Here is a 21,836-nt window from a genome sequence, read left to right on the forward strand (position 1 = left end):
TAAGCAGTACAAAGAACTTGGACTTGCAGACTTATTAAACACAACGGCGCCGACATTGAAAAAAATTTTAACATAGACCATTGTTTGCAAGAGGCATTTTAGCTCACTGAAAGTGAGATGCTTTTAGACAAATCTTTTTTTTCCTCTGTCCTTGTCTTCTCGACACTGTTCAAAATAATGAACAGTCTTTATAAATGCCCTAACATTAAGAAAAATGAAATAACATTTGTTAGGCTCCAAAGGCGAGCCAATGCACAAAAAAAGCACGTCAAGATCAATACAACATCTACAGTTGAATTCTCCGTTCGACTGTGCAACTTTTTCGCGTTATCTCACCTGTTCGAAAGCATAGTACAACACAAAAAAGAAATTTGCAGCCTGAAAAAAACAAACAAACAATTCTGAAGGTCCGTGTGCACAGGTAAGAGACCATGACATGCCAACTCATGACTTTCCGGCTTCTGGAGCTTGAGGAACCCACAACATTTCGTTTCTCCACAACTTCGATGTTTGTTTCGACTTTGATTGTCTCAAGGGTTTAAAAGTTAAAATAACCTCTGCTTTGGGTTTTCTCAAACAAGTAGCCTGCGAACGCAGACGTATCAGGGGCACCCAACGTCAAATTTCGGAAAATATCTGTTCGGAAGACATTTTGAGATCTAGAATTTTTGGAAAATTTGTTGTAAAATTTTTTGCTTGCCTGCCTGTCCTAGGATTTTCGAACATCTAAAACATGGTATAATTGCCCATTTTTAACGGATTTTTGCCCCAAAAAGTTCACCTAGAATTTTCGGGACTTAGACGGTTAATGACTTCCAAAATCCTGAATTCAAGATTTTGGAAGTCCAAAATCCAGAGATGCCAACCTAAGGAGATCTAAAATCTGGAGATTTTTTTCCAGCCGGTCTCCCCTCCCCTCCCCCCTCGATCAACCTACCCACTCCCCCTCCCTTCCTCTCCCCCCCTCTACCCCCTTAAACGCACCCACCCATCCCCCAGCAGCTCCTTCAGAATACAAGAATATTCTGCCGCCATTGTGAATTTGCGGGAAAACAGGGTACTTATGTCAAGAATTTTTATTGGTTAATCGGAGATCCAATCAAACGATCGGTTATATGGCTATTTTTAGCAAATCATTTTGTTTAGTTCTATTAACGTGTGTTTGAAACTCAGAGATGAAGAAGTGCATTAAGAAACAATGAAACGAGTTTGAAAATATCGATTTTTTTTAAACTTGGGGATGCAATTTGAGTCTAGAAAGGAGAAACGTCTGTAAAAGGTTCAGAGCCGTTTTTATCCGGGAGATTAAATGACCCGAACGGGAGACCGGGAGATTCGTTCCGTATCCGGGAGACTCCCGGATAATCCGGGAGAGTTGGCACGTATGAAAATCTTGAATTCCAAAATTTTGAATTCAGGGTTTTAGCAGTGCAAAATCCTGAATTCACGATTTTGGAAACTTAACTCTAACTCTACGACATAACTCTATGAAAATAACTCCGAGATTAGGGAGCTTTAGCAACGACAACGGCGACGGCAACGAGAACGTCATCTCAAAACATAAATTCGCGTTATTGTAATCACTTCGTGACTATTCAAAGCTTTTTAACATGACAATGGTGTGTCAGTCCCTCGGGAATGAAACCGATATGCGTCACGCTTAATTTAGGGGAGAAATGAAAATGCATCATCCAAGTGCTCACGTCGTCCATAAAACCTCAAATTTGGTTCTTTTACGTTGTTGTTTTGCTAACGACGGCAAGGAAATGGACAAAAATGAAAAGATGCACGTGCAGGGCGTGCAAAGCTATTGTTTTTTCACATCAAAAATGCAAATTTGTGACGTTCTCGTTGCCGTTGCAACAACAACGGCGCAAAATAATGATATCATTGGTTAAAAGAGCATAAATAATCGTGCTGCACGTGCAGCACGGATTTTAGCACGGATTCTTGCGGTACTCTGTGTAAAGGCCGGTTTACACGGTACGATTTGTCGGCCCGATCTGTCGGCCCGACAGTGTCGGGGCGCGAATCGTACGTGTATTTTGACACGCGATCTTAAGGCCGATGCGTGAAAACGAAATCGGCCCGATTCAGAAAATCTGTTGCAGTGCAACAGATTTTTGTCGAGTCGGGCCGACACTTTCAAAGAAGCCGACATGTCAATCAAATTTTTGAGAAAAGAGCATGCGTACCAAACAGAAGCAATCAAAATGGCGGACATGAAGACTCTGAAGAGGCCAAAGTCGCGCAGTTTCCAAGAGAAAGAAATCTCCCTGCTGATAGCGGAATGGATTAAATATCCGTGTCTATATGACAAGGGGAATAAAGAGTATCATGGCAAGAACAAAAGAGAGATTGCGAGAACGCATGTAGCCAAATCACTGAACAAACAACTTGGATATGACATAAGTTGGTGAAAAGCCCCGGCTTCGGTCCGATGCCAATTTTTCACCCAAGCACATCGTGTTTTCCTTCTTCCTCTCTTTTTGATTCTTGATAATGCTGCAGCAAGTAACAGTAATGACGTTGTTGCTGCTGCTGTTGATGAATAAAGCGACCAAAAACCGTTGTGCTCGTCAGCCATTTTGTTTTCGCCGTAGCATTCACTACGCATGCGGAGTAAAACACCGCTTTAAAAAAGAACGAGGGCTACTAGACATTCTTCACGTCGGGACTGACGTCGGGCCTTAAGATCGGGTGTCAAAATACACGTAAGATTCGCGTCCCGACACTGTCGGGCCGACAGATCGGGGCGACAAATCGTAGCGTGTAAACCGGCCTTAAGGGTCGATTTACACGGTACGATTTTTGTCGCATGCGACAAGCTCACAACAGGCCTACGACATTACTTACGATTGTCGCAGCGTTTTAAAGCATGTTTTAAAATGCTACCACATTTTTCTGACGTACACAACAATCGTAAATCATGTCGTGGGATTGTCGTCAGCCGTTGTCGCATGCGACAAAGTACCGTGTAAATCGGCCCTAAATCGGCCCTAAGGACGACGTGAAATTACCAAATTTTAGGTTTTAACGACAACGGAAGCATGCAAAAGAGAATCTCTCATTCACTTTGTAACTGCTCGTACCATTTTATTTTTAGGATACTTCGCCCAAATTGTAAGAAGTGAACGACATAACATAGAATAACAGCGACAGGATTATGACAAAACAAGGGGATATTTTGAGGTGTCGTTTTCGTTGAAGTCGCCGTCGTAGATCTTAAGGTCCCTAATGAGTTGCCTGTCGTACATTTTCCACAAAAAAAAAAAACAGAGGGCACTGAGTTGGGTGGTACTGAAGGCTCTGAAACTAGATTTTCCCAGGAGTAATGCCGAAAATAAAAAAAATGAAAAAAGCCTAGGAATCCAATAAGTACTCCTGGTAACTCCAATGCGGCGGCATATTTCTCATCATCCCAAGAGCTGCTCAGTCCGGAAACGAAACACTACTTATTTTTTGTTTCCTCAGAAGCCAAACGTATCTATTTTGACTTTGGGGTGAACTATTTACACAATGAGGTTGAGTGGCCAATCAAAACAGGGTTTGTAATAAAAAAATCTAAACATCTATGCGATGCAACACCCGTGTTACACAATCTAAATGGGTAATACCCATATAATCTAAATTTAGATCAGTGGGTGCAAGCCATCTCAGATGATCATCCGAGTCATCCAAGCAACTCATTAAATATGCGTTTCCTCTTTCACTTCAATTACATGAAGTTTACCCTATACTTAGAAATTTTCTCGTCAGGAAAAAAAAAAGGGAAAAAAAGGGAAAAAAAGGAAATTTTTTGTTTAAGATGATCGACGGAAATGGATGACAAAAAGGTTAAACCTAGTTCGTTAGCCACGCGTATGGAATCATCGATAACCACCACACCATCGAAGCACGCTGCAGAATGAAGGCGAATTTTTATAATATTTAAATAGAGACCCATTACCAATATTGAAAGCTAATTGATTTAATAGAATGGGCGTTTAGACTTAAACACAGTTTATCAGCACTGTTCAAAATGGGTGCTTAGACCTAAATACGGTGCATGCATGGTTGGATGACTCGGATAATCATCTGAGATGGCCATTTAGATTGTGTAACACTGGTGCACCGATGCAGACAAACACAAAAGCGAAGGAAGTGGTTAATAGAAATGAAGATTTTTTTACTATCTGAATGGTGTTGTGTTAGATTAAAGCGAAACATTATTGAAAAATCTTAGTGTTAACGAGTAATGTCAGCAATCTTCCCACTAGTAAGTGGTAGCAATAAATTGGGTTAACCAGGAACCAGTTAAAAATATATTATTGGCTTCCCAAATAAACTCATTTTACACTAGAATGACTAAACAAATACTTTCTGACGCAAAACTATGCAAAACCATGGCGACCTTTTAATCATTTGCAAGAAAAAACACTTGAAAAACAAAATGCCTAAAAGTTCTTGTCATCTTTGTGAAAAAAACTCGCATATAAAATATCAACCCACATATGCAAAGTAGTTAAGTTCGAACATGATAAATCCACGAAAACAGAAAAAATCTCACAAAAACATTTTCCAGCCAAACATTTTTTGAAACAAACAACATGGAAGAAAAAAATTCCCATTTCAGTGCGAGCACTCAAACAAGCAACATACGCCGTGTCAAACACAACACGCAACTAAATAAATTTCCTGAAATTTCCCACCAGTGTTCGGGATCAAACCCTTCACTGAAGAACCATTTCTTCCAATAATGAAGCAAGAAAACGAGCAACAAGCTTTCTTTCGAATAATTTTTGACTAACAAGAATTAATCAAATTTCAAATTGTTTTACCTGAAGACTGTACAGAGTTGAGTACAAATAAATAAAATTATAAATAGCCAGAAAATTGTAAACACAGATTCACCGAAGGTGTTCGATTCCTTCTGTGATATCCAGCCCGAAAAAGTCCCAGAGAATTTGCCGTTTGGTTTCAGCGTTAGCCGTTATCGATCAGTGTTTACCGTTTGGTTCCAGTGTTCGGCATCAAACCCTTCACTGAAAAACCATTTCTTTCAATAATGAAGCAAAAAATGGGCAATGACAGCACTGAACGTTTTCGGTTCGGATTAGATAAAAACGCGACTAAAGTCCGATTGGGTGTTGAGTTGAGATTGCGGATGAACAAAAAACTTGGGCTATTTTCCTGTCATAATCCAAACTTACCCCTAAAACTGAATTCGGGTTTTCCCATATTGTATCTTGCTCGTATTCTAATAAGACCTGTAAGAAAACAAAAATGAGATTTAAGACAAATAGTATAAAAGAAAGAGACTCCACTTCGGAGTTTTAGAGAAGGCGAAGTCGTAAAATTATCACCCACAAAAATTCCTAAAAGAGTTCACTGTAAAATATCATAAATTGTAAGGATACTCAGACTATTAAAAAAGATTGCAATGCTCTTCTTAACAGAATATACATGACCAACACAGCATTTGGCGAAAAAAAGTCGATTTAAGCAAAACACGATTTCTTCAAAAAATTTTTATTTGGGTAATTAACTCTATCCGCTGATTAAAAAGGAAGGGGGGAGGGGGCAGAGGGGGTTCAAATTGCAGGTTTGTGAGGTAAGGAGCTCATCAATAGGCCTTTTGCAACTAACGATCACATGGTACAAAATCCGCCATGCTGGACGGCAAGCTCATTATTATTCCCCCACTGGGACATTAAAACAAAGGCAAATCAAGCTTGACTGGTTCAGGTCTCTTTGTTTTAATGTCCCAGTGGGGGAATAATAATGAGCTTGCCCTCCAGCATGGCGGATTTTGTACCAAGTGATCGTTAGTTGCAAAAGGACTATTAAGGGCAGCCTCTATCTTCCAGATCTTCTATCCCGAGTAGATTTCTTTACAAAACATCCCCCTTGGGAGATTCAGCACTCGTACTGTTGTAAAAGCCAATCAAAACGGAGCTATCTCAGCGTAAAGGGCATTATGATACTTTTCACGGGAAAAAAAACTTGTTCCTAAAATAAAGTTAATTGGGAAAGGGTTGACGCAAGGAATTAGGAGAGATAGAGGCTCCTCTTGATCATAGTTAATAGAGGGGAATGGTTATATGAAACCCGACAAATTTCTTTGTTGTAGGTTTTTGTTCTTTTTTTTGGTCTTGACTGTGCACAAAACATAATAGTTGTTTACTCCGTACTGAGGAACTAACCAATAGAAACGTGTTGGTTACGTAATTCATGCATAGAGTATGAGCGCAAAAGAAAAGATTGTGCACGGTCGTGGACTTTCCAACCTAAATCTTGGCATCTTTGTTTGCTCCTTTGATGTTTGCCGAGCTTCCAAACCATTCCCCTCTATTAACCCTTTCAGCCCCGATAGTGCCAAATGGCACTTATAGATTTTACTCTGTCTAACGCCAGACGATTTTACTCGTCAATGGGGAACCCCTCGGGGCTTAAAGGGTTAAGCTAACAGCGTGAAAAAACTATGTCCCCGTTTAACCCTTTCAGCCCCGATAGTGCCAAATGGCACTTATAGATTTTACTCTGTCTAACGCCAGACGATTTTACTCGTCAATGGGGAACCCCTCGGGGCTTAAAGGGTTAACTATGTCTTGATCAGCTGCTGATGACGTAGATTCAGTAATAAATTTTACAATGGCTGCACCTGGCTAATTTTTATTGCCAATAAGCGGACAGACACACAAATTTATAATTTATGCGGTAGTGACGCGATATTGCTCGCGTCAGATTGAAGTTTCTCGCATTTTTGTCTCGCTTTCTTTTCGTGTTTTGACTTAATCTTGACCCTCTGCCTTTTTGTTATTGTAAAAAACAAATTGATGTCAGTTTTTCAAGCGTCTGTCCTGTTATTGACAATTAATTTCGTCATCATGAATTTCGGCTATCGCCTCTTGGATCCACAGCTACTTTGACAATGAATGAAGGGGGTAGTTTCTAAAGAAACTGTGGTGCTGCGTCGGTGGGGAAGTAGTATACAAAAATTTGGTTTTATAAACGGAGTTGATAAATGTAAATTGGCCACCGTACAGAGATTCTAAAAGCTGACGTTTCGAGCGTTAGCCCTTCGTTATAATTCCTCGATTCGCTCTGACGAAGGGCTAACGCTCGAAACGTCAGCTTTTAGAAGCTCTGTACGGTGGCCAATTTACATTTATCAACTCCGTTGGTAAAACCAAATTTTTGTATACTTTGACAATGTTATGACGAAATTCATGATCAATAACAGGACAGAGGCATGAAAAACTGACATCAACTTGTTAATCTTTTGTTTTCTTTTATGCCAGAAATCAAATGCTCCTGAACTAATTTACCTCACGATTTCTTCGTTAATCGAGAAGAATAGGGCGAAGACGACTGAAGGCGAATAATCGGCCAACAAGGCGCTAAACAAAGGTCATGGGTTCTTTAGTAGTTCAATTCACCGATTTCTTGGAGCAGGTTCCTCTCTCTCTAAAGGACGATTTCGTGTTGAAATATTCGAATGCGGATTGCGAGAGGCTGGTAGAAACACCAACACTGCGGGATTTCCTAACAGTGCAATGCCTTCGATACACGGCACAGACGTGTAGGTATGACAACAACAATCTCGTCAAATGCATGTTATTCGCTAAACCGAAGAAAAAGTATACTATCGTGACCCTTAATGCAAAATCTTAAAACTGAACTCTTCAGCTGTCAACAAGTTCAACGAGCCATGCAAAACAAGGAGGAATTCGCCAGGCTAATCGGGGACGACAACTGTACTGTATTGTAAGGTGAACGAATCTCGAATACTTACGGACACAACAAGGACGTTGACTGCAACCACAAAGTCACTCGCGTAGTCAAAAAACTTCTGTGAGACGAGAATTTGAATCTTTCTCATTATACTGTTCTGTACATAACTCATAGCTGGCCTCTGTCGTCTTTTGGTCTCCTTGTCAAGCACATCGAACAGGTCTTGGAACTCTCTGGCACTGAGATGACCAGTGGAGTTTTGAGCTAAAGCCTGAAAAACAAAAAGGAATGGTAGGCCGTAAAAATAAACCAATTTATTATAGGTGAGCATTATTTGAGATAGACCAGAAGGACATTTCCTCTTTTCCTTCAGCTACATGAAGTTAACTTTTAGACTTAAAAAAATTCAATAAAATTTATTCGCTTTTAGGATTTTGACGCATTTTCCTTTCCGCTCGTATGATTGCCTCAGAGACATGTACATAACCAGTATCTTACTATTCTCGTTTCTTCGGTCTGTCCTTAAGTTACAAATCCTCGTTTTTTTTTCCCGTTCGTAAGAGGGACAATCAAATCAATTTTGCGGCCAGCAGAAAGAGCGGGAAAATGCGAACGAGTCTTGCTTTTGCCACTGATTGGTTGAAATTAAGGTATGAGATTTTTAAGCCAATCATCAAGCATTACAAAGCTAATAATATAAATTTCAGCGTGTTGATTGGCTGAGAGCACGTCAATTAATCCCAAACAGAGTGCAGAAAAGTGAAACTAGTGCAGCCGGATAGTTGAAATCAGTGCAATAAAGGGGAGGGGAAATTTGGCCAGTATATCATTAATAAGTAATGGCATGATTTTTCTCATGCAACTTGTATTAAATAAGCACTTGGAAATTTTGTTCGTCTCTCAAAAAATTTATTCAGCCTTATTTATTCCAAATTGCACTCGATTTATCTCTACAAACTAAACAAAGGCAGAAAATCTTTGTGCAGATACTGAAAGAAGACAAACAGTCGACTCAATAGGCCATTTCTGAGTTCATGCTTGTCTCCTCTACAAAGCTAGTCGAAGTGAGAAGTTTTTGTGACGGTAATTAGTTCTAATTTACATAAGAATAAAACCTTGTTTAAAAAAGACTTTATACTCGCTTTGAAGAGGAGACAGACATGAATTCGGAAAAATGGCCTATTTATAATTTTTATTTCATGATGTGATGACTCAATTTAAAATGTCGAATTTAATGATGAAAGTTTGCGTCAACTTAAAGTTACTTTTCATTAACTTCGACTTGGTTTGATGCTCACGACATTTGCTTCCTAATGCAGAAAAAAAAACGCACCGAAGCAAATTTTAACCAGCATATTCGATTACATGAGTAATACTGAGCGAATTAATCGATAACAATTCTCAGTTTCCGCTTTATTCGTTAGCAAGGCCAACGCTTGCATCACGAAATTTGCGAGTAGCACAAACTGAGCAAAGCATTACTTACATTTCGCACTAGTTGCCCGCCTGTTGTACCTATCTTTGCTTTTTGAATGGCTTGTCTAGCATGTTCAGTGCTGACTGTGCCCCTGTAACGAGAATTACACCACATATGAACAATAAGACTAAAAAACGATGTTATTGTTTCGCTTTACAACAGCAAGGCAGCATAAGCCATTTGAGTTAGGACACAAAGCGAGCCAACGATCCATGCGAGTGACAAACCAAAGTTATGTTGATAACTAATCTAAGCCTAAACCTTTTAACAGCTCAATTTAGACTTAAGTTAGCATCAAGTTTCTGAATCTGAACCTAATAGAACTGATTCAATGTGCCTCGCATATATGACATGCATCGATAGCTGGCTCGCAGATGGATATCAGTTGAAACATCAGACCCAGAAAATATAATTTTGTGTTAGTTACAACCATTAAGTCAGCTGGGTTTGTGATAACAAAGGAGATGACAGTCTTGCTCTACTGTTGCAAATTAAAACGTAAACGAGTGGAAGGCGTGTGGCACCATTGAAATATGAATAAAATGTCGGCGTTGTTTGTGTTTTGAGCAGGGCCGGATTAAAACCTCTACTTATTGCGTTCGACGAAGGCGAACGCAGTTCATAATCCTAGGGGTCCAGTGGTTTCAAGGGTGACCTTTTTTTGAGATTTTTCGTCGACCGTTTGCATTTTCTGCGCCATTTTGAATGATGTCATACTTAAGATGCACAAAGACTATCGCGCACCTCGTGGTTTTCGTGTATTTAAGTTAAGGTCGGTGCCACCTAATAAGAAGAACTTTTCCCCGGATGACTATGCAGAAAAGTAGATCTTACTTTGGGTCATTGGAATGTGAAATGAAAATAAGAGGTAGCCATGCATTTTTCGGCGATAATTGGGTTTGTTTTTTGAAAAAGTGGAAGCCAGTTTTGAGCCTGACAGTACTTCTCTTCTGCATTTACTACTGGATATTTAATCAGTGATTTGAGATAAACGATACTGAAGTACCCATGACATTTCAAAAAAAGGTGATTTGAAAAGATGAATTTTTAGCTATATTCTGTATGTGGTGGTGAAACGTGCCATATAAAAATAATAACAATAATACAATTTAAAGAACGCCGGAAATTTAGCTTTTTCTCAAACCGGAAGTCAGTTCGTTTACGCATGCATGCGCAGTTGATCTGAAAACAAGAGCGAGGAAGGGCGAGGAAAAACCTTGGATGCAAACAATAGTTAGACTGCGAGCAGTCTCTCTAACTTCTGTAGAGCGTAGCGCGTCGCGTAGCGCGCGATTGATCGAGTGAACGAGGAAGCCGCAACCCGAGAGAAACGCGGGCGGGCTCCTCTCTCCAATCCTTCCTCGTTCGCTTTTCTAATTTGCATAATTTTGTCGGCGCTTTTGCTCGCGTGATCTGAGGAAAAAAAGGGGACTGCTCGGAGTCTAACAATAGTTTGTGCTGTGATTTATGCAATTATGCTTGTGAGAACAGTAACATTTCACTTCCTTAGCAACGCGCGAAAAATCCGCATAACAGTGAAAGTCTATATATGGCTTGATTCAGTTTTCTCGCTCCAATATAATTATATTTTGGACTAGTTGACTGAGATTTCCGTATGAAGCGAATGTCACCAAGACCAATTGCAATATTCATATACCTGAAGATCCCGCTTGAAGTCATCCTTGGTAAAATGACAGACCCGAACAGACAATATAGCAGTCAGGTTTTCACGTTCGAGGAACCCATCCACGTTTTATTTTCGCCGGCCAACTTTTCTTAAAATTTTAATTTTCCGGTGTAAGCTTCGGTTTTTTTCTCATATGTGTTCTCAATTCTAGACATGTGTCTAGTTTCCTCCCTCTCGAGAGCGTACACCCCAACAGCGGTAATTGTTGATGTGAAAAAGCCTTACTCCGTGTATTGAGCAACATCTGAAAGTTTCGTCGGCTTATTCTAAATTAAACGCTTCCCCGTGTGAAAGCAAACAAATACGTTTGATAAAGCATCGAAGACGGCTGTCGCTGAAGGAAAGTGAAAGGTACGCTTGTCGAATATTTCTTTGTCGCATGTTCAAGGTTTTTGTCTTTTACATTTGCTCTAGCTGATTTTTGCCGCCTAGTTTGATTGACTAGAAAATCTATAACTATTTTGAAGTGACTTGAGCTTCTGTCGCACTTATGCCTTACATGGCCTACTACCTATTGAACCACAAGACTGTTTACCATAGTTCATCTTACATTTGAATTTCTCGAAGCAGAAAGGTCACACAAGAATAAGAAAGTGTCGGGGATCGAAGAACTTGGTAAGGTCGAACACGTTTGTTGACTATTGCTACGTCATAACACGTCATATCCAAGATGGCGCTCTCCAAGTCACGAGAGAGGCAACTTCAAAGTTCTCTTGTCACATTTTAACAGGGAACTGGACAAAACGGCAATTATTTTCGAATTCTTGGGGAAAAGTTTTCGTAATTTAGAGATACTTTTTCTAGACCGTACCTAGTTTGACAGGTCACGTTAACTCAGTGTCACAACACAAAAAACCCACGAGGTGCGCGATAGTCTTTGCGCATCTGACGTATGACGCCATTCAAAATGGCGTAGAAAATGCAGAATCGCAAAAAGGTCACCCTTGAAACCACAGGAAGCCCAGGATTATGAACTGCGTTATACTTTGTCCAAACGCAATTAAAAGTGACAGCTTGCACTCACAAAGGCTGGTCACTATCAGGATCTTGTATTTGAAGTAGGACCTCAAACGCCGCTCTAATTCCGACTCTACGGCGGAAGAAGCTTGCTTGGAGTGAACTCTGTAAATAAAAGGCACAGAAACTTCGCTACATCAGTATTCCGCTTATGCACCTTGCAGGAAATTGGGTTTATCAAACGAGTTGATAAAAGTATATTAACCGCCATAAAAGTGTTTCGTAAGCTGAAGTTTCAAGCGTTAGCCTTTTGTTCGCACTTCGCTCTTAAGAAGGGCTGACGCTTCCATGTTAGCAGAGGTCTGTCTTCTTTTGCGATCGCTGGGCTGAGGAGTACTGGAAAAGAGACCTCTGCCATGGGTTGAAACTTACAGTTTTGAGCATGCGCGGCGGTTACTTAGCGACCGAATCTCCACGTGATATCCTTCACATGTTGTGCGGGCTCACTGAACAAAGAGCCCCGTTGTGAGTCCTGAATCTCTCAGGCTTCTCTACGCAATTGCTAAAATTGCGTTAATAATTGCGAGGATCATGGCTTCACTTGATTTCATATCCGCGGTTCAATATATGATTCATTTCACATAGGGATGATATCTGTATACAAACATTGTTTTTGTTATTCAAATGTACCAACCACAGGAACAAAAGACCCTTTCGACAGCCAATGAGGCTCTGGTTGGTATGTTAATGACAATTGGTGACGTCAACGATATCTTCGTTACATCATTTCGTTCCACGGTAATCACTGTAAAGGAATGCGCGGGACACAGTGGGCTCAAGTCACAGTCAGCAAATATATCATGGGGCATATGCGGTTTGAAGAGTGCCGTCCAAGGTTGCGGACGGCGGTTGCATCAAAGTGAGTTTCGACCCATGACAAAGGTCTCTTTTCCCGTACTCGTCAGTCCAGCAAACGACAACAAAAAGAGAACGGGTGTTCCTCCCCGTCCCGCCCCGACATCATTCAAAAAGTTCTATTGCTGCGTGTAAGACAAAAATAAAACTGCTTCGTAAAATCGATATGTTAATGTCAAGAAAACAATTGACCCAGGTTTTTTTACATTTACTTTTTGCCCATTTTTAAGCATACTGTACGCCTGATCCCTATGTTCACTGTTTAACTTTGAGGAAAAACAAGAACAAACCAAACTTACGGTCAAGTAACCTCTGAACTGATTGTAAATGATGGCCGTTAACAAATTTAAGATGAAATAAAGTCCTAAGAAAAAGAAAATTACGTGAAAAGAGATCAGCAGTCCATTAACAGTAGAACTCAGTTCAAAACAATTAACTTTAGACACAGCATTTTTCACTGCTACATGTAGAACTTTAACAATGGTAATTAACATTTGGAAAGATCTACCACCTCATCTAAAAGTCCAATTCAAACTGCTCTATTTTCGAAACGAAACACAGTACCGAGCTGAAAACATGCAAACAGATATATTTTTAAAACCTCTTGTAGCTGATCGAGATAAAAACTCAAAAGGCTCTTTAGTTTTGTATTTTATTTTTTGTGACGTCACATGCAAACCAAGAAAAGGTCGAGGATTCATTAGAAACAACCGGCCAATTCCGCCGGCTACTTTGCTGATTGTTGATTGACTGACTGGTCTTTTACCAGAATAAATAAAATTATGATTATTATTATTATTATTATTGTTATAATTATTATTATTATTTATTAAGTTATCGCCGCCGCCTACTTTTTCGATAAATGACAAGATTCTCACCGTTTCAGTTCAAACCATTTCAATTTATTTTAATTCAATAAAACAACTAGAATATCAAGGAACATTTTGATGTATGTTCTGCTCCGTTTTGGACGTTGGATGTTTTTCCTGAATTCCTTAGTTATTTGCACTCGCTTTAGCCACTCGCTAACGCGATTCTTTGCAGTCTGCCATTTTGGATCAAATAAAGGAGAAAGACTGGTCGATCACAATCACTGCACTCTAACCAGGCCAAGTACAGCTACGTGTTAATAAATATTTGTGACTGATGTTGATGCCCAGATTGCTGGAAATGCCATTTCCAAGATCTTCCCCAAGACTTCCCTGGGAAAAAGGGGTCACAGCCTCCTATTTCACAAAACCAGCCGTTTACTAAAAAACTTATTGAAACCCTGGATAGGGATCCCGAGTATGTGGAGATGGGCAGAACATATGCGCAATAACAATAGTTGGCACCGTCCTTAACAAGTACAGTATTTCGTGTCCACCTCAGGCCATGTGATATTTTTTATGGACTGCATAAAATTATTACAGAATTTGCCCATGAATAGTTACCATGGTTTGAAGAAAAAGAGAAAGAGAAAAAGGGAAAATAGATGGAAATAAATTATTTATGATTATGGGGGCTTTTCAAAGGTAAAAACATTCATACTACAAACTGTGAACTACAGGATACACAGTATCTCTGTAGAGTAGCATGTCAACTTCAATTTTAAAGATCCCATTTTCAATGCAATATATACACTACCAGTCACAAAGTTAACAAGAGTTCATCGTGGGGACACAACACACACCGAGTGCCTACCAAAAACAAAAATATTAATGTTTACCCAGATAGTCTTACCTATCATGGTAAACGTAATAAAGAAAATAGCATAAAATCTGTTTTTCATATATGCAAACATCATCACTGCAAAGAAAAAAAAGCACCTTTCAGCATGAGCATCAACTGCAATAATTAGTGACAGAACTTTCAATCTTCAGTTGTCACCTACATGTATGAATTTAACACGCATTCATTAGCCCGATAAACTAAACTAAGCCAAGTCCTAGATTTTTCAAATTGGTTTATTTCAGCTTGTTGTTAGGTTATCAAGTGTCTTTTCTACCACAAATGCACTAGTGAACCAGATGCCACAAACTTTGCATTATGTTGCCTCTGCCACTAATAAACCAGAGATGAAAATAAAATGTTCATTTTGATAGCAGTCACAAAATGTCCAAGGGGGAGGGCAAAACACCAACAACAATGTTGGCATTAGCAGAAACAGTTCTCTAACATACCAGTAAGTCCCTTAAGATTGAAGAGTAATAAGAATTAAGGGACAAACAAAGACAGACCATAACATCAGAAACTCTATGGCCTAATCTTTGTGAACAGTGCATGGGTTCTCTGACATCTGTCAGTGTTATCTTAAATGACAAATTATAAAGGTTGTGCTACTACGACAAAATTCGCATCTTCCCTATCTATGCCATTATTTTTATAGGACATAAGCATGTAGTCTTCGAGAAAAAGAATGCTGTTTACTATTTTCAAATATTTATTTTTGTTCCAAAGATATTCAACTTTTCAAAATTTGCAAATTAGCCAACAGATGACATAAACTTCATTGAATTTTGATCAAATATGTGAAAAAAGATATCTCAGCCAATTTGTATCAAAAATGCTTGATTCTTTGCAGTAAGATTCTAGTAGACCTGCTCCACAATATGAGCATAACCTGTTTTGCTACTATGGCAACAGACTTTGCTGGCCACCTTTGGCGTTCTATTTTCATATTTGCCAATGGTGCCTCATCTGCATGATCCTGCAAGCATCATAGATAAGTGTAAGTCTCGTTTGTGGCCTTGTTAAATGTTTGTCTAGCTAATATTGAAAGAAGGTTGGAGGGGACTGGAAAAGAGTGAGTTGCCATGGGAACCAGTTTCTTTATAGCCATAGGTGGGTTGCCTGTAGAACTATTAGCCTGTCAAGTTTCAGTGGTCTGACTGCTGCAAATTGACTGAGATAGGTCTATTAATTTTATATACTGGATGTCATATTAGGTTGAGTGAATGATGTCATCATTCCTCTCATTTGCATATTTGACACATTTTTCAAATATCTCAGAACCAATGGCAAAATTTCCAAATGGCAACCACTTTTTTTAATCTTTCCTAGAAATTTACTGTATGTGATAAACCTGACATTTCAAGGGATTAAAATTTGATCATCGATCGTAGCACTTTGAAGGTTTACATGTTTAACATGGCTTAGCCGAAAAGACTCAAAAGTTTAATCATTTGCAGTTGTTGAAGAAGACAGCCCTTTCTCCAGTTTTTAAGAGCCTGAGAGTTGCTGGTCCCACAGGGGTCTTGATCTGCACCAACAACCTCATGCTCAGCGAAACATCCAGGAAGGTGCAGAGTACCGGTAACCACAGAGTCTTTCTTGTAGAAATTAATTTTTATTCATGCTCATTACTAACCATCTGGGTTATTAGCTGTTGTTAGCAGAACCAGGAGACTTCTAAGTGAAACTTCCAGTTTGGAAAAATAATGATACCCCTCACATTCAGCGCCCATCTCAGCTCTCATCCGCTCTGCACTGCATTCAATTTCCTGTGAAGTAACACATACACCACATAGGTAATCCTAGAATCTAACGATCACTTTAAATCCCTAAAGCTTTCCATGAATGATCCTCATGTTTTGCCCTACAAATATTTATGTGAACCAGCATGATTTCAAGAAAAAAGAGAGGAAAATCTCAACATCCAGCTACTGAAAGAAACTGTTTGTTGTGGCCTGGAACGTGTAATGTTCTTAATTAAAACTATAATGGCAGATAAGTTTCCAAATCTCAAGGCCTTGTCATTTCTACCTTTTCAGCTAAATATATAATACTGTGATAAAAGAGAGTTTTACTCCCCTAATGTAATTTATTGCTCGGTGGTAACCATTTTCTTTCAGCTGAAAACTGTTGTTTTCATGACATCCTACAAGTCTTTCACTTTCTCACTCTTAGAGTTTTTAATGCACAACATAATTATATTATCATACATGTACTCAGCTTTATGACTGCATGGTTTTGCCATGCCCGCTTGACTGAATACCACATTAGGGGTGGGCAAAAAGACTTCCAGTTTCAGGACACAAAACAACCTGGAACTGCCAAATTTGAGTTCCAAACTTATCCAGCATATTCATGTAACTTGTCATGTGAATCATGTCCCTCTATTTTCGGCTCCCCTAATCATGTGATTTTTCAAAACCTTAATATCGCTAGTATCCTTGAAGCTTTTGCTGTCAACAGCACAGACGACATGTCAAATTTCCAAGTGTTCAACCAGAAACTAAAAAAATGTGAAACTCCCAACAAGATATTTTTTTTTTGTTCCATACAATGAATCTGATAGGATCTAACAAAAATACACAAGGTACTATACCAAAAGGGTACTGTTTTTTCCTCCAGATTCCTTCACCATTTAAGAATGAAACAAAAAAAGAAAAAATCTTATTAGTGGAAAAAAGCAAAAAATAAGTTTTATTTACGTTAAAATAAATGCACATTTTTCTAGTCACCTAAGAATAATAACTTTACTTCAGGCAAAACAACAAAAGTGAGGTCTGGGTACGCATCTTTTTCTTGCCATTTTGCCAAAGAGCACTCATTTAATTCTGCATACTGATCAACAGTCATTAATGCGTGTTGTGGACTATTTTCAGAGGCCAATTTACCTTCATACCCAACTTCATTTATTCATTATTATAGCAGGCCATCCCCAGGGTAATTAAAGGGATGAGATAAAATGTCTCTTAATTTATCCTTTCGTCCCCATCACTTTAAAAGTGCACATGGATATTGACCACAACTTTGTAAAAAGCTCGATAAAAATTATGACCAAAATTTCGCACAGGTCACTTTGGGTGAATTTTTTTCCAACCATTATATAATTACAATAATTTATCAATTAGGGAAATAGTTATTAATTAAACAAAGGTTTTTTAAGAGCACTTCTTGTATTAACTCACCTGTGGAAACAATAGCATCCCACACATTGCGAAGAACCACAAGTGGAGCAGGAGAAGAAAAAGCACACTGAAATTTAATGAAAGTTCATACCGGTAATTATTATGAACGACATAATCTTGTCTCTATTCATTAGAATTTATTTTTGATAAACAACAATATATTACCTGAGTATTTCAGGAACAGTTCGTTTGATGGCACGTAGCTGCAAAACAGTACACGCTTGTTAAAATAGAAATGACATGTCAAAAGGATTTCCACAATTTAATTATATTTTTAAAAATACTGTATAATTATTCAGAAATCCAATTTCATTGATTTCATAAAGGACAGTCACTTAATGTGGTTCCTTTTTGACCATAAAGTTATGTAGCAGTTAGCCAAGTACCGGTAACCATCATAATAATATATATTTACGACTTTAAACTAGAAAGAACTGGTAAAAGTTGTTATAATAATCTATATCACAAGAAAAAAAAGAAAAGGTAACCAAACATCATAACTGTTCACAAATTTTGGAGCAGATGTACAATGTAAGCCAAAGGTCTTGAGATTCTACATTTTCTACAACTTGTAATTCTTGCAATCGATCATTATACCAAATAGACAATAAATTTCAAGTGAGGCCTAAAAATTATGCATAAAGAGTGAGATGGATGCAATCCCTTTACAGATCTCCACTGCACCAGGGAGTTACAGGTGTATATTACTTCATGCATGGGTGAGGCCTGACTTGATCATCAATTTTTTTTATCATCGATGGTTGATGTAGTTATGAATCTGACGTAAGCTAAACTGTCGATAATCCTCTTGTTTAAAACTGTAAGCTTTTAGTATTTGCAAGATCTCCAGATTGGGCTCCCAAAAGCATTCCATGTCTATAATCAGGCCTTCTGATAGGGTGTGATGAAAAAATGCAAATTATCCGAAATTTTCAGGGCAGATTATGCAATTACAAAGGTCAATTATACGATAAATGTAAATTATGCAATTTTTTTCTGAGCAGTTTTAAGCTTGTTTTATAAGGTTTCAGAGTCAGAAAAACACTTTTTTGCTGCCCTTAACACATTTTGAACACAAAGGAACTGTTACAGTAATTATGCATCTTGATCGACATTAGTTGGGATAAATTTTTAAAAAAAAAATGAGGTCTTCTGCACTATACTTTTAACGTGAATAGCGAAGGCAATTATGTCACCATTTTAGTGATGTGTATATGTCAATTCAGCCATTCAGATTGGCTAATCTGAACAAAGGGCGTGTTTGTGTTACACCAATAGGGCAGCGACTCTTTAAGAATGAGACTTGTACCAGGCCCCCGACATGCAAAATAATGCCTTGAACTTCGAATTTTTACAAAATCGAAGGTGACAAAGGTTTTTTAGCCTTTTCCCAAGGTAAATCGTCTTTAAAATGGCGTATTTTTGCAGGAATATCTAAGAAACTTGTTGATTTATATTTTATTTTGTGAGTGTTCTTTTGTGAATTATACGACTTTTCGTGAATTGTGCGATCGGATGTGATTTGAGGTCACAGAAAGAAAAGAGGCAGTGCAGCCCAGTGTTGAGGGTGCTTGCATTGATATCCAGGTATCCCAGGTTCAAGACAGGTTCTGGCCACTGGTTAAAATAATTGTTCCTGGTAGTCCCTGGTTCAACTTCTCAGCTACACGAGTTTGTAAATAGCCAACTACCTAAATCCTCCTGCCAGTTGGGATTCTTAACAGTTGTTGAATGTTCGGTTCTGTCAAGATTGTGTTTCAATGGCCTTGAAAAGCCCCTACATGGGGAGTGGTCAATTAAGTATGTACGTAAAGAAAGAGAACATTGAACAACACAACTGTTCAAGAGGTCAAAACTGCCAGCAGTACTTACCAGCTTTTTCATTAGTGACGAATTTTGCAGCAAAAAGAAAGGTCTCAGAAGTCTGCGCATCCTTATATGCTAAAACAAAGAAATTAACAAGGCTAGCATATTAACTGATGCATAATGCAGTTTGTACAAAATTGTGAAGCCTTTGCTTGCACCATACAGTCTGTATAAATTATGATCATGATACTTTAATTAGGGGTTTCATTGGAGGCCGGGAACCAGGTACTAGTACCCGTCTACGCTGAATACAGTACCCACCTTTGCTCAAAGGAGGTCTCAAGATCAAAAGCCAGACATTTAATTATAGAGGTGCCCACTTACTCAGTATCACAAGGTCCCTTCTACTTTAAAACTTAATGAAACCCCTGCTCTAGGTAGGTAGGTACTTTATAAAATACACTGCAGGGAAAGCTGAATTGGGTATTTACATAATCGTAATAATGTATAATTTAACGATTGTAATAAAAAGTAATACATGTAATTATAATAGCTAAGAATCCCAAAAATTGTTTACAATTCTGCATCACAGAGGCCACAAAAAAACTCTTCTTAAATCTATTTGTCTTGCAATGCAGCAAACTGCAAGGGCACGCATGCCTTAGATTATACATGTCTATTACTTGCTCTTATAAAGAGGCAGCAACAACTTTCTCAACTTGTGGTTCAGGTCGCTCATTATGCTTTCAAACGTGCACATGCAAATGTTGTGGTGATGCTACATGCAACCGTTGGTAAACTCATAAGTGCTAAATACAGACTACTAACTAATTTATAACGTAAAGTTGTAATGAATAAGCGAATTAAGGTCAACAAAACTTGCCAATGCACTAAAGTTAAACACAATCTCATTTGATATACTGTACAATACTGTACATGGTGTACAGTACACGTGCAATTAAAGTCTTACACTCTTTGTTTCATGAAATATATAAACAGAACGATGTTAACACTAGTATGTAAGTATCTAAGTCTTTTTGGGAATTTAGTGGATACTAATGACAGAAGCACACTTAATTTACAAACTACAGAAAAAAATTGGATGGCTTTGAGTTGCAGATCAAGGCAGAGATTCTGAGGTTATCTTCAGATTTTGCACAGTGACTACTGGCTTTAACCCTTTTACTCACAAGAGTGACACCAAATTATTATTAAATAGCGGAAACCAAATTATTAATAGTGGAGCTCCGGCAAAGGGCCCACCAAGCGAAGCACCATACTCATGGGAACCCAATGATTTGCTTTTCTCGTGGTACATGTAATATGGCTAGAGGTGTTGCTCACAGGCGTGCACGCACAATGAAATTGCCCAATAATTTAATGACATCCTAATAATAATGATCAATACCCCCAACATGGCAGTCATTTTCAGCGTACAACTCAATCCCGTCCTCAGAGTCCGCTTTTCTTTTGGTCAGCACCACGAACATAGACTCTGGCCACTTCCAAGGCAGGAAGTCCGCAAATCACAGACTTCCGGCTTGGCTACGCACGCTCAGAAATTTGAAACAACAGTGGTTGTCAACGGTTACAAAAATGGAGTTTCAATACAATTGCACATAAGTTGTAAGTGGATAGAGTCCGTGTTCTTGATGCTGACCAAAAGAAGAGCAGACTCCGCGGACAAAATTGCATACATCTTTGATACTGGACATGCATGTTATGATCAATAAGACACTTTGTCTTGTCAAAGCAAGGTACAATGTATCTGCTTTACCAGTATCACCTGACCATATTGCGGGCTCAAGTTTGAAGCTCATCGAGGTCAGCTGGTTTTTTTTTTAAAGTTGACTGCTGACCAGATACTACTGGGTTTTGATCGGATTGCAGGCTAAAGCCAGGTTAACTTATTGTTAGTCAAAGAATAAACAACCCGGGAGCTCCTCTTTTATGCTTGGCTAAAATTAATCTATATAATTTTATTATTTCTCGCTTTAAAATACCTCATTGCATCCAGCACTGAGAGTCACAAACACATCAATAAAAGAAACTGTTAGTACACAACAATACGACAGAAGCCATCTGCTCTTCAAAAAGGCCCGCCTTCCAAGAACATGAGTCTGACAAAATAAATAAACCGAATAATATTATGCAGTTAAAAGTAATATACATAACTTATTTACAGTCTACATGTACACAGCTGGTTGTGATGTCAGTTGTTCTTGTTTTTGTTATCAGGAGACTGGAAAATCAAATCATAAATTAATAAACAAACACTTAATACCAAATCTAAGTTTTGAGGAAATACCCATTGAATTGCTTTATCTCTGACATGCTTTTCATCAGTAAAAATTAACATACCCCTGTAGACTTAAGTTACAGT

The 21,836-nt window shown here is 38.6% G+C and overlaps 1 protein-coding gene across 1 annotated transcript in view; it reads right to left on the reverse strand.

Moving 5' to 3' along the window:
- The window catches only part of LOC138043198 (two pore channel protein 2-like), a 49,644-nt gene that overhangs the window by 17,297 nt on the left and 10,511 nt on the right, over nt 1-21,836 (reverse strand). The window contains exons 6-18 of the mRNA XM_068889350.1: nt 21,457-21,573; nt 19,520-19,588; nt 17,813-17,850; nt 17,648-17,714; nt 17,062-17,091; nt 16,102-16,234; nt 14,475-14,540; nt 13,052-13,116; nt 11,905-12,002; nt 9,203-9,284; nt 7,778-7,987; nt 5,193-5,249; nt 337-378 (exon numbers count right to left, since the gene is read on the reverse strand). Coding sequence (XP_068745451.1) covers nt 337-378; nt 5,193-5,249; nt 7,778-7,987; nt 9,203-9,284; nt 11,905-12,002; nt 13,052-13,116; nt 14,475-14,540; nt 16,102-16,234; nt 17,062-17,091; nt 17,648-17,714; nt 17,813-17,850; nt 19,520-19,588; nt 21,457-21,573 — 1,074 coding nt within the window. The remainder of the gene's footprint in view (nt 1-336; nt 379-5,192; nt 5,250-7,777; nt 7,988-9,202; nt 9,285-11,904; nt 12,003-13,051; nt 13,117-14,474; nt 14,541-16,101; nt 16,235-17,061; nt 17,092-17,647; nt 17,715-17,812; nt 17,851-19,519; nt 19,589-21,456; nt 21,574-21,836) is intronic.

Source organism: Montipora capricornis, chromosome 3, assembly GCF_036669925.1.
Source record: "Montipora capricornis isolate CH-2021 chromosome 3, ASM3666992v2, whole genome shotgun sequence".
NCBI lineage: Eukaryota > Metazoa > Cnidaria > Anthozoa > Scleractinia > Acroporidae > Montipora > Montipora capricornis.